This window comes from Hyperolius riggenbachi, chromosome 6 (genome assembly GCF_040937935.1).
Source record: "Hyperolius riggenbachi isolate aHypRig1 chromosome 6, aHypRig1.pri, whole genome shotgun sequence".
In the NCBI taxonomy this organism is placed as follows: domain Eukaryota; kingdom Metazoa; phylum Chordata; class Amphibia; order Anura; family Hyperoliidae; genus Hyperolius; species Hyperolius riggenbachi.
The window spans coordinates 164,291,565-164,304,937 of NC_090651.1; the positions used below are offsets into that span (position 1 = coordinate 164,291,565).

Below are 13,373 nucleotides of genomic sequence, written 5' to 3' on the forward strand. Positions count from 1 at the left end.
CCCCATAACAGCTTCCTGGTCAGCATACTGTTAAACTGTAATATCGCCCACTTGAGCCATAGGTAAACATGGACATTACCTTGCACATTCAATTGTAACTGACAGCAGCTGCTATATAACTGACAGCAACTGGTATATTTCAGTTCTGACAAAATTTTCACTTTAAGAAGAAAATTGTGAGCTTCTGAGATGAACTGATGGCGAGGTAAGTATGTAATATTCATTTGCAGCTGCATCATGTGTTTATTTTAAATCATTTTACTCAGTTCAGGTTCTCTTTAATCATGTGCATATTTAATAAAAAAAGATATGAACACACTTGCACCCAGATGCAAAAAAAAAAATCTGTGAGATTAAGAATTTTAGAACTTCTATGAATTTTCACTATCTGCATAAAAAAAAAAATCAGAACCAGAATAGCAACATTATTTATAGGACACCTATAACCTACTATTATTTCACAGCCAAGTTACAGGCATGGCTCTATGGTCCGACTTGAAAGGTAGGGATGCTACAGAATACTGTACCAAGTTTACCTACCAAGTTTAGTCATAGAGCATAGAGAAAGAATAACTAGGATTTTTGCAAAGGGGTCATAATAAGGGCTTTTTTTTCCTTTTGCAAGTGCGATCGCAAGCGCAATCGTGCTGTGTTTGCAATCGCGCAACCTTCTTTTTCCACTCGCCATAATTGCGCCATGAACTATCGGGAACGAAACACGGCTGCACCAAAAATTGTGCAGGCCAGCGATTGCGTTTTGGGCAAAAACGAATTGCACTGATGGAAAAGAAGCACCGCGAATTACACAAATCGCAGTGCAGTTGTGATCGGCAAAATTGCTGCAAACTGCTTTTTTGAGCGGATTGCAGCAAGTGGAAAAGCAGCCTAACTGGAAGATCTACTAAATGAACAATATATGATAAATATGTGTTGGTACCAAAACAATAAAGAATTTGGAAGTATGTAATGAAATTCACATGACCTCATAATGCATCACATTGGGTCTGTGAGTGAATATGTGTAGTTTGTTCATAAGCCTCTTAAATGAAGAGAATATCAAATGGAACATCTGAAAACTATGGCGTATGTACAGTGTCCTATTTGTCATTTTATTTACTGAATAACATAAAGGCATTAGCATCACATGCTTTTGGGTTGCTGCTGACTCTGTAGTGAGTGAAGCTCAGCTCAGCAGCATCAGTGTGCTTACATCCCCCACCACCCCTCCTACTCCTGCTATAACAGCCAGTTAACCGTTTGTGTGCAGCCAGTTACTGGCATGCAGGGGTTTGGTCTGTTTTTATAGACCAGAAATAATGTTCTTTTGACTAACACATTTATAACTGGCAATTTGCCACAGCAGCTAATGTACTTCATCATGCCTTATAGGTGGTGGTGCAGCAGCAGCAGCAGCAAGAGGAGAATCAGTTGTTGGAAATGTAATGTAAGGATTCTGTGCTATGGTGGTAAATCCTACCCTCCTAAGAATGGTACAATGTCATCAGACTGAGTGCATGGATATACTGGGCGTCTGCATAATGCATGAGGTGCCACAGAGCATTAGATCTTTACATTGCAATTCTGTTTTTTTTCAAGTTCATTTACACTCACAAGAATCACAACAACAAAAATGTCAAGATAAAATGAAATTAAGCTTTTTTTCATTTGTGTTTTTCTCTATATTCAATATTAGTTCATCTATATTTACTGCATGAATGTCTCTCTCCATCAATCTGGATGTGATTCTCCTAGGGGATTTAAACCGTCTAATCTTAGTGTAGCCGAGAAGGGACAAATTCATTGAGCCGGTGTAGCATATATGTTATTCCAGGTGCTAGCTGCAACGGAGATCCTTTGAAGTAGTATATGCAGACTAGAGATGGAGATACCAAGAAGGGCGTGCGCTGATGGTGGAGTTGTATCTCTTGCATACCCATAAAGCCTTTGCATGCTAGATCCCTTCCTACCCTCCCCTGACAGATACTGTGAGGATGCATGCCGGTACTTATTGCTGAAATAATGCAGTGCATTTGTTTCCACAGCTTCCATATGAGGTCTCTCTAACCTGTTCTGATTCTCTGACAGTTTGGTGTGCAGGATCATCTGACGAGAGACCCCCTTACTCCTCCCAAGCAACACAAAGCAGCTGGCAGCAAGAAGGAAGCAGCATACAACAGCATCGTCTCATGGTCATGACAAGTCCTGATATTCCTAGTGAAGCACAGGGGGATCATCTAGGTCTGGGCTGGGGCTGAGGGCAAAGGTTGGGAGGGGATAAGGAAGAGGGAATCAGAGGCAGGTGGCACTGGAAAACAGCATGGTAGGAAGATCAATATGAAGAGGAGGAGGAACAAGGAGGGGGTATCCATCGTCAGTGTTCTGTATAATATTACCATCTGGCTAAAACCAAGTGATGAAGAGATAGTACGCTCCCAAGACATTGCAGGGCTCAGATTTGCAGCATCTAAATATAAACAAAAATGCATTGTTTCTACATTTGTAATAAGGAGTGTGCCATTGTTAAATAGCTAAATTCAGTTTTTAGCACGGCAATTGCCCTGTTTGGATTAATTGATGCCTCTACTCTCGTATCCCCGAGTGAAGCACCGATCATGGGCTGTCTTCAGAGCCTCACCTGCAAGTCCCGCATTAGGAGGGAGAACATCACTGTGTATGATGTGTGTGCCACTATAGACCAGTGCCCTACCTCCATAGAGGAGAACTCGCCTATTGTCTTAAGATATAAGACTCCATACTTCAAAGCTTCAGCTCGAGTGGTTATGCCACCCTTACACAGGAATGAGACTTGGGTAGTTGGATGGATACAAGCCTGCAACCAAATGGAATTCTTCAACATTTACAGCGATCTGGGCATGTAAGTCTTTTTATATTAAAATAACATGGCATATCAAGGCTTGCAAAGCTTACGTATGTGTAGTGGGATAGTATCCTTGTCCTTCTTGACAAAGGTTATTCAACATTACTGGCTGTATACAATGCATCATAAATTATTAATTCTCTTTAAATATGATGATGATTGTTTCTGTATTGATGTTGTGGTTTTGCTATAATAGGATGACCACCATTAAAGGATACATACAGATTTTCTGAAAACTGCAGCAACTGAGTAGAGACACCCTGCCCCAAGAAAAAGTCTATGTAAGCCATACCTCTGTTCTGATAATCTTCTTGTTTTTGCTGCCAGCCTGTCCAGTGCAGGAGCTGTTTTTACTGTGGCTCCCATGGTGACATCTGGCGGGGCAGCCAAATTCTAAAGAAGGGAGATGTGCCGGCAAGGTCTATGTTGGGATGGGCATTACTCCCAGAATCATTCTAGTGTACAATAAAACTGCACTCATGTCCTTTTAAAGAGATTACTATTATTTTTTATTAAATGTGTAAGGTGTAAAATGTTGTGAGAATATGACTTTAGTCCATAGAAACCAATCAGAAGTCAGGCAGGTACATGGCGGAATTTTATTGGATACTACGGGTGCTATTCAATTATTTCGCTATTGATATAGTGCTGACATATTTCGGTGCACTTTACAGAATAGGCAGAACTATTCCTGTCAGCCTCTGTCCCCAGTAGAGCGTAATGTATTATTTCTACTGCTTGTGTTCATAGGAGCCCACATATATACACTATCTAGGGTTAGGTTGGTTAAAAGCAAAGTAGTATGTTGTTATGTTTAAGATTCGTAAGAGGAAAACTCATATAACTCCATGCAGACAATAGGGGTGATTTATGAAGATACAGTAAGTACAAAGAAGAATGGAGCAAAAGTCTGATGTGCGGTGCCGGGGTCCCGTACCTCCGCTGTAGGCTAGTTCCTAGCTGTAGGCTAGTTCCAACTAGGTTGAACTAGCTGAGGGGGTTGTGATTTGAACACTAAGTGAAGCACAGATTGGCACTTTGCACATAAGGGTGGCTGCATGCGGTTTGGATTGTATTGAAACAGTAACGCACTATGTGGAGCTATTTTGTTTCATTTTGCAGATCATGAGAAGAGGAGCGCTGTCACAACTATAATATAACTTTTTTTAAGGTGACAGGTACTCTTTAAAAAAACTCTTGAGTTTCTACTTCTGTCTGTGCTCCCCATCCAGGAAACATTCCTCCACTTCTTGTACTGACAAGAGGTGGGTAAATGACTCTAACAGAGCATGAGAATGCAGCTTTTAAACCCCTTTCAAATTTTATTTTCTTGTCCTCGGTTTCTTGTTCAGGGCCCACCAATGTACATACTACAGTGAAATTCTATTTCTAATAATAAATGCTGTAAACCTATATTAAAGCTGCACAAGGTCTTAATATTAGCTGCACAGAGCAGGACCTGTTAGATACTACTCTTGTTCCACACCTAGGCAAATCCGATGGTTGGCGGCAGGCTTTAACACTTCCAGCTCCTAGTTTGTTTTAGAAACACAAAGGGGCCTTTCACACTGGAGTGGTGTGGTGCCCCACTGAAAGTCTATGGGGCCGTTCATACCAATGTGGTGCGGCACGATGGAAGTGAAGTTTTTGCCGCATCCCGGACGCAAGAACAAACCTACGTTACCACGCTGTTCTGCAGCAACCTGCGGTGGACCAGAAGTCATTAAGTCTATGCCGATGCAGGCATGTTAAAAAACGTATGCGATGGTGTTATGGCGCGCATGCGCATATTTTTTTTACAATACTCTTCCGTGCACTTCTGTATTTTCAAAACAGGAAGTGAGCGCTGTCAGCCCGAAGGGGATTACCACGTACTAATGCGGTAATCCCCAAAGTCTGGTTTTGGCGGTGCAGTGTGGCCCACCACCGCCAATTTTCAATGTGAAACTGGCTTTAGGGCTTATTCCCATTATACAGTGCAGAGCTATGAGCTCAGCGCAGCTCTGCGTTGCATGTGACTTCCCCGGGGCGGCACTTGAGATCCCAACCACTATACTGAATGGGATCGTGGGCGCAATCGCACCAAAATGCAGGCAACCATGCGCTGTGATTCAGAGGTGAATTGCAGTGCATGTATGGAAACAGCAGACAGTGCAGTCTATGTACTGTCTGCTGTCCTTGAGATCACGTTTCCATAGGCACGGCTGAAAGCACACATATGGAAACTAGCCCTTAGTCTCTTTTTGTGAGCATTTTCTGCACGGAAAAACTGATTTCACCTGAGAACTCCTGTTAATCAATTAGCTAGTTTACACTTGAATGCGTTTTTTGTGCACAGAAAAAACTGACATCCTGCAGTTCTATGCAGTTGGTAAATGTTCTCTATCAATTACATTAGCTGCTGTTAAAAAATGTGCACTTTTTTTCTGCACACAAATGCACATAGTGTGCAGGAAAAAAAACGTGCAGTAATTGAAAGACAAGTGAGACCCCTGCCTGAAGAATGGCTGCGTTTTTTTTCTTGGAGGGGGGGGGGGGGGTTGCTATTTGCTATTTGCTATTGATTCTTCACAATGTGTTGACCTGAAATTGAAAGGGTTACTTTTATATCAGCAAAAGTAGTATTTAACTCAAAATGTATGGAGATTTCAGGGACAGGAAGTGAGAGCAAATTACCTCAAGCTCACTTGTCTTCTTGGCCTTGTAAGTAAAGTAATACATTAAGTTTCCCTATGTAAGAACTCCAGGCACTTTCCTTCCTCTTTACTACAATATTCCGCAGGTAGTGACTGCTGCAGGGTAAGGTCTGTGTCATTATTTCTTTATGGGAAATGTCAGTATTATTTCATACACTAGAGAGCAACATATTTCATGCTTCTTGATCTATCTTCAGCTTTCAGCGTTCTCTTCTCTTTAGAAAGATAGCCAGACAGAAAGATAGCTTTTTCTTTGTTCTTCACTTATTCCATTGAAAAGACTTTTAATGTTGCTGACTCCAGCACCACCTCCTATCCTGTTTTATATATTTTTTATTTATGGAGGGGGGGGGGGGTAATGCTTGGTCCTTAGGCTAGACCGTGACCCCCTTTTCTTTATCTATGATTATAGTCTTGGACTGCTTACTAGCACATTAATCTATGGATATCAGTTAAAAGTTAAATATGAAAAGTGCCAACATGGTTCTACTATTAAAATAATTAAAAGCAGTTTAAAAAGTTTACCTTCATAAATAACACTGGTCAAATTTCCAAAATTTTATTCAATTAGCACAACAGACAATGCAATTCATGGCTCTGTGCCGCTTCTTCAAGTCAAGTACTGTGCCTTTAAAAGTAAACAACAATGCTCATAACCCCTACTGCACAACACTTAAAAAATGGTATATACAGTTCTAAAAAACACTGTACAAAGTGCTTACCACAGACTCCAAGCTTTTAAATATCTAAACACACATACAATACACCTATCAACAAAATAACAGTGTATCAATATGTCATTCATTTTTAGACACGTAAATAGTCCTAATTGTAATTACCGTAATAAATGAGTTGATAAATTAATAGCTTAATAAATAATGCATTAGTATTCACAGCCTTTGCTCCCTATTTTGTTGATGCACCTTTGGTAGCAATTACAGCCTCAAGACTTTTTGATGACACGAGCTTGGCACACCTATCCTTGACCAGTTTCACCCATTCCTCTTTGCAGCACCTCTCAAGCTCCATCAAGTTGGATGGGAAGCATCGGTGCACAGCCATTTAAGATCGTTCCAGAGATATTCAAGTCTGGGCTTTGTGTGGCACTGGCTACTCAAGGACATTCACAAAGTTTCCTGAAGCCACTACTTTTGTATCTTGGCTGTGTGCTTAGGGTCGTTGATCGATGAACCAGCGCCCCAGTCTGAGTTCAAGAGCGCTCTGGAGCAGGTTTTCATCCAGTATGTCTCTGTACATTGCTTCAGTCAGCCTTTCCTTTATCCTGACTAGTCTCCTAGTTCCTGCCACTTGTAATGATCATGGCAAAGGCTGTGAATACTTATGTACATGTGTTTTCTTATTTTTTTATTTTTAATACATTTGCAAAAATCTCAAGTAAACTTTTTTCACTTTGTCATTTTGGGGTTTTGTGTGCAGAATTCTGAGAAAAAATGAATTGAATCCATTTTGGAATAGGGCTGTAACATAACAAAATGTGGAAAAAGTAATGCGCTGTGAATACTTTTCCAAATGTACTGTATGTGGGTGAAGCTGTAAGTATATTAATATATACAAATGTACAAAGATAGGTATATTTGGGTCTACATACCTAAGTCTACAGATATGACTCACCAGAAACAATCCAATACAGTAACAGCCAAAGACTCCCAAAAGACAATATACTGTATATCACCAAGTATAATATTTAGTGCTTGAGCAGTTAGAATGAGCTCTGAGTGCCTTTAGGTGGCCACTCGGTTTGTGGAGCCTTATAAGCATCTCCAGTAATGTGCTCTGCTAAATGATTTTGTATGGCAATCAGCCCGTCATTGTAGCCTTTTTATTTTTGTTTATTTAAGAAACTGAAAACCTTCATTAACCTTAAAGTTTAAAGAAAATACATATAAAAACAAAATTGTATTATATTTATTGTTTGTAATCAAAAAATTAAAACGTAAAAGCATATATAAAAATCAGGAACAACATTACAGTTTTATGGATAAAAATAAAAACCCCATCCTTTGGTCATTCTAATGCGAGATCAAAATTTAACAACGTAAATAAATTAAAAAAGTGCAAAACCTAAAACAATTTATGACATATATTAACTGAACGTAGGATATAGCTGTAGAATAGTTGTTAAATACAATTCAAAACTAGCCATGGCCATGGGTGGTAGGAGTACATCAAGAGGGTGCAGACAGGAACCTTGAACATCAGTCATGCGCTAGGCAATCTTACTGTGGCACCCACCATCTAAGTTACCATATGTACAATTACTCTGTAGGGAAATGAGGGGATTATTCCTGTATTACACATTCTTCATGTATGATCTGAACCAGGTTTATGGTTGACAGACAACACCTCTGCATTTGATGTGCACAACATTCTCAGAGTATTGACAACAGCTATTCAGGGAGTGTATATGTGGAATATTGTAGTTGAGTATAACTTAAATTGTAGGCACTAACCCCAAATTTAATGATATATCAAATTAATTTATTTTATGAGTAAAGTGAGTTTGGAAATCATGTGAAATTAGTCCTGGAGCTGATAATAATTACGTGTGTGACGTTCACACTCAAATGAACATATTTAAACTAAATTACAGCGCAAATAAAATCGGTAAACTTTACGTAATGTATTAAAAGACATATTAAATCGATGTATAAATATCAGTTTGCATAGTAGCTCACACTAGTAACTAGGAATGGTTAATTAGTTATTTCTGACATAATGCAAGAATATGCAAATTTTGTGTGCAAATGTATGCAGCTTTGGACCAATCATATCCCACCATGGTGAAATTTGATTGCTCCATTTTCATGCTGCATAAACTTTTCAAGTTCCTGCATCTTGAAATTATTTGCATCTCATTGAGCATCCCTAGTAGTAAGTGACACATAAGCACCAGGCTTTATTCTTGCAGCAGAAATGTATTATATATAAAAGATACTTGTGTACTCATCAGATATACAGTCACAAACAGATTTGTATATCTGATTTGAACATTCGGTAGCTGCTTTACTGCAGCAGTAACTGTTTCTTGGTTGGTTTAGATTTTACTCTTTGAGGTCCAAGCACTGCTGCTACTGTATACACAAGTTCATTATTATGTCTATTATCTGAGAAATGGAACATTTATGATATATTTTTTTAATTACAGTTTAAATTTAGTTGGAATCAAAGTTGGTCCATTTTTAACGACTCCGACTCCAGGTACCCAATAATTGCTAATGACTGACTCCACAGCCCTGGCTCTAAGGAGAGGGATGGGGAGGGTACACACCACTGCAGGAACTATGTCCTAGAGCTAAGCTATATGAACTATTGACCTTTTCTATCTATCCCCTGCACTTAGAAGCTGTTCTCTCCACAATAGAGCTTTATGGCGGTAATTCCTTATCAGTTAGGCTGCTTTTACACTTATGCGTTACAGTGATCTCATGGCAGAGGAGCCTGCCACAGCATCACCGCACTGCAGGAATCTGTATCATATGGGTGCGCTGACAGGGTCATTTGAATAAGTACATCACTGTTGTTCCCGTCGGTCTACGCATGTGCGCCATGTGGAACCTCTACTCCATCATTTACACTTACTGCTGTGCCATAAACTTGCATTACAGCATAATCCATGTGCTGTGTGCTGATGACTTTTCAACTGGATTGCGGCGTTTTGACTACTTCCGTTGCAGCGTGTAAGTATGAAAGTCTCCCTAGACTTTCATTGACTTAGCAGCCTCTTGCGGTAAAATTGCTTACTGCAATGCCACAGTGTAAAAGGGTCCTGAGGGTTACGCTTTGATATGACTAGGTCCCAATTAGAGAGAAACTATCCCTTACATACCTGAATGGTTATTCTTTCAGACAGAAAAAGAAAAAAAGGAACACTTACCCTGTAATCTGACTATGTCTTGATTGGACAGAAACTGTCACTTGCTTACCTGAATGTTTATACTTTAAGGCAGATAAAGAAAAAAAAATCAACACACAGCCTATCTATTTGTATGCTTGGCACTCTACATAATCATATTTCTCACATTTCACCTCAGGTACACATTAAGCTCCTCACATCTTAGTTATCAGCTTGATTAAGTGGACTTCTATTTCACTGCAAGTAAAATGTATAAAGCAAAATGCCACCAAATTCTGGTAGAAAGCCTCTGCCAAAATGTTGTCAATGGGAATTACTTTCCTACATGACAAGGACCAGAAACACACGGCAAAGTTAACCACACAGTAGATGAAGGATAAAAAGGTGAATGTCCTTGTAAGGCCTAGTCAGAGCCCAAATTTAATTCCTAATAAAAATCTTAACCTAAAGCACACCTGAACTGAAAATAAATTGATCATATTAACAATTGTATCTGTAGTTCTGCTTATAAATAGGATTTGTGTTTAAAAGTAAAAAAAAAAAAAAGTTAAACATTTTTATTGTTTCAGATGAACATTTTATAACCCCCATCTTGAACCCTTTTTATCTATTCCCTTTACTTAGAATTGTCTCTCTGCCATGCAGAGTTATGCTACTGTCCGACTGAAGTTCGACTGGAAAGAAACTCATTCAAAGCCCTGGAATTTTAACCCTTACAGTGAGCAAAAGACAAAACAGTTATATGTATGCCTACCACTGTACATACACATGTTTATCTCATCATGTCACATGTTAGTTCAGGTACCCTTTAAATATTGCAGTCCACCAGCAGTCAGTCAGTATGATTGAGCTTGAGCAATTCTGTAAAGAGGAATTAACAAATATTGCATAGTGTAGATTTGTAAAATTGATAAGTTTCTTAACCAACTTAAGGTTGTAATTGAAGCAAGAGTTGGTTCTGCAAAAAACTGACATGTCGGAAGGAGCAATCCTTGTCCATCTCAATATTTTTTTGGGGGTAATGTTCTTATTATATCTTTCACTTTACTGTTATAAGTTTCACTGAGTAAGTACATTTGAAGAAATTATCTTGTGTCCAGTGGAATACTAAATGCTGTGTGTTGGGGCAAGCTCCACTGGGTGGGGCCATGGTAGGGGGTGATACCTGTGCTGAAGCGATCGAGGCTACAAACGGCGAGGCTGATTAGTGTTGGTGAGTCTGGGGATGTGGGGAGGGGGCCGACATCATTCCTCTCTCCCTCTTCATGGGCCCCTCTCCAGTGTCCCCCTATTAACTAGGTTGCAGCGGTGCGGCTTGTGAGTTAGTATCACCTTATCCCTATGCATCCTTGGTACTCAGCAGCCGGCCGCTCACTCTACTTCCAGTTTCCTGCATGTCTTGTGACACAGGAGGAGGGCCCATGGCTGGGAGGGAGGAATGATGTTGGCCCTCCTCCCCACAGTGTACCACTAGACCACCAGACCAAGATGCAAACTATACATGAACGTTCCTTCCTAGGCTAGTAAAATATCAATAGAGATCTGGCACCACTCCATTAAAACTTCCACTTTATCAAAGCTTAAATGTACATGCTTTGGGAACACATAAGACAAGTCTTGTATAGCATGAACAAGGGTTGAGGTCTAAAACAGTGGACAATAGCCACATCATAGCTTCTCTTATCTTTCCACATGCATGTCAATTTTACGCTTTGATAAATAAAGTGGAATCTTTAATGGAGAGGTGCTGATTCTCTTTTGGTGTTTTACTGGTTAAATTCTGTAGTTAATTCGGGTGCTGCTCATGTCCATATTTGGTCCCTCCATGGCTTTGCAGAAAGGAAAATCATATATTCATATATGCAGTACAATCATATATATACTACTTACCGGTAGTTACTTTCCCTACCTATTCTGTCTACACATTATCACCTTAGACTGTAAGCTCATGTGGACAGAGCCCTCTGTCCTACTGTATTTTAGTATATCTACATCCGCTTGACTGGATCACCTGCAGAATATGTACATTGTTTATGGTACGTTGTAAAATGTCATATCTGTATTGCCTCTGAGTGTCCACAAAATGTATTAGAAGTACATTCTAGCCTTTTCTACAAAGCTGTAGAATATGCCTCCCAAGGCACTGATGCACAGATCTCATATTGGAAGTGCCATTCACAATTATATGTATTTGCTAAATTGGAATGGATAAGTAAACATTATGTTGTAGCTTTACTTATCCTTACTTCTCCTATAAAAAGTAGAATTCTACCAAAAACATTTTTTTTTAGTTTTTGGATATGCCAGGGAAGGGGATTTTTTATATTGTTTTTTTATTATTTATAAACAAAAGTTTATTAACCACTTTACCCCCCGCGGTACGGATTTCTCCGTCCCTTTTTCCATCCTTATAAAACCAAGGGACGGAGAAATCCGTACCTCCCGCGCTACCGCCGCTGTCCGCGCTCCCGCCGCTCGTGAGTGCACTCCCGCCGCTCGTGCACGCCGCCGCCCGCTCGCCCGGAGTTCAATGAAATCAATGAAAATCCATTCCCGTTCGTTGATCTAAGCCCCCTCAATGATCTGCTGCTTCTATGAGAAAATGCACCTTTATTTCCAAATAAAATATTGGCGCCAAGCATTGTGATAGGGACATAATTTAAACGGTTTTATAACCGGGACAAATGGGCAAATACATTTCATGGGTTTTATTTACAGTAGCATGCATTATTTAAAAACTATAGTGGCTGAAAACTGAAAAATAATGATTTTTTTCCCACATTTTTTCCTATTTTCCCATTAAAACACATTTGGAATAAAATAATTCTTGGCATAATGTCCCACCTAAAGAAAGCCTGATTGGTGGCAAAAAAAAAAAACAAGATATAGTTCATTTTATTGCGATAAGTAATAATAAAGTTATAGACGAATGGAAGGATCGCTGAAAGGTAAAAATTGCTCTGGTGTTTCAGGGGTAAAACCCTTCAGTGGTGAAGTGGTTAAAGCCATATCATAAAAGTATACAAACAAAGTAGACAAAATATATCGTATACAATAAACGCTTTAAGTACACAGATACTGTGTATAAGAACAGAAGAACAACTACAAAGCTAGATTGCAGAAAATAACATCAAATTACAGTATAAGTAAGAGAACTGGTAAAAGCCACAGACATATTGCATATCAGAGAATGTGCAGGCCTAAGTGAAGGAACCATGTTAGGTAAGGAGTACAACCCCCGGAAAGCTATCCACTCTTCCCAATCGGTCCAGATTTTCTATACTGCCATAGAAAATGTTGTCAGTAAGTATAATTAACCTTAAAGAGACTCTGAAGCGAGAATAAATCTCGCTTCAGAGCTCATAGTTAGCAGGGGCATGTGTGCCCCTGCTCAAACGCCGCTATCCCACTGCTAAACGGGGTCCCTTCACCCCCAAACCCCTCCCTGCAAAATCAACGACCAACTTGGTCGTAGATTTTGCTCTTCCCGGAGGCAGGGCTAACGGCTGCAGCCCTACCTCACAGCGCGTCTATCAGATGCGCATCGCCGCCTCTCCCCCGCCCCTCTCAGTGAAGGAAGACTGAGAGGGGCGGGGGAGAGGCGGAGGTACGCGTCTGATAGACGCGCATGAGGCAGGGCTGCGGCGGCTAGCCCTGCCCCAATGCGGAAGCGCTGCCCCGCTGCACTGAGGGGATTTGGGGGATCAGGGACCCCCATTAAGCCGCGGGATAGCGGCGTTTTAGCAGGGGCGCACATGCCCCTGCTATCTATGAGGCCTAAAGCGAGATTTATTCTCGCTTCAGACTCTCTTTAACCAACTGGATATCCAAAATAGTTTAATTCCATTTAAATGGACCAGTATCGTTACATAGGGCAAAAGGCCCCAGGAACATCATTATTATTAAGGTACAGGATTTTCCTGTT

General features: G+C 40.2%; 1 protein-coding gene across 1 annotated transcript in view; it reads left to right on the forward strand.

The window, feature by feature from the left end:
• Positions 1–2,295: 2,295 nt before the first annotated feature.
• Positions 2,296–13,373, forward strand: part of FAM78B (family with sequence similarity 78 member B) — a 181,959-nt gene continuing 170,881 nt past the window's right edge. The window contains exon 1 of the mRNA XM_068242664.1: positions 2,296–2,875. Within this exon, the coding sequence (XP_068098765.1) occupies positions 2,613–2,875 (263 nt within the window). The 5' untranslated portion in view covers positions 2,296–2,612. The remainder of the gene's footprint in view (positions 2,876–13,373) is intronic.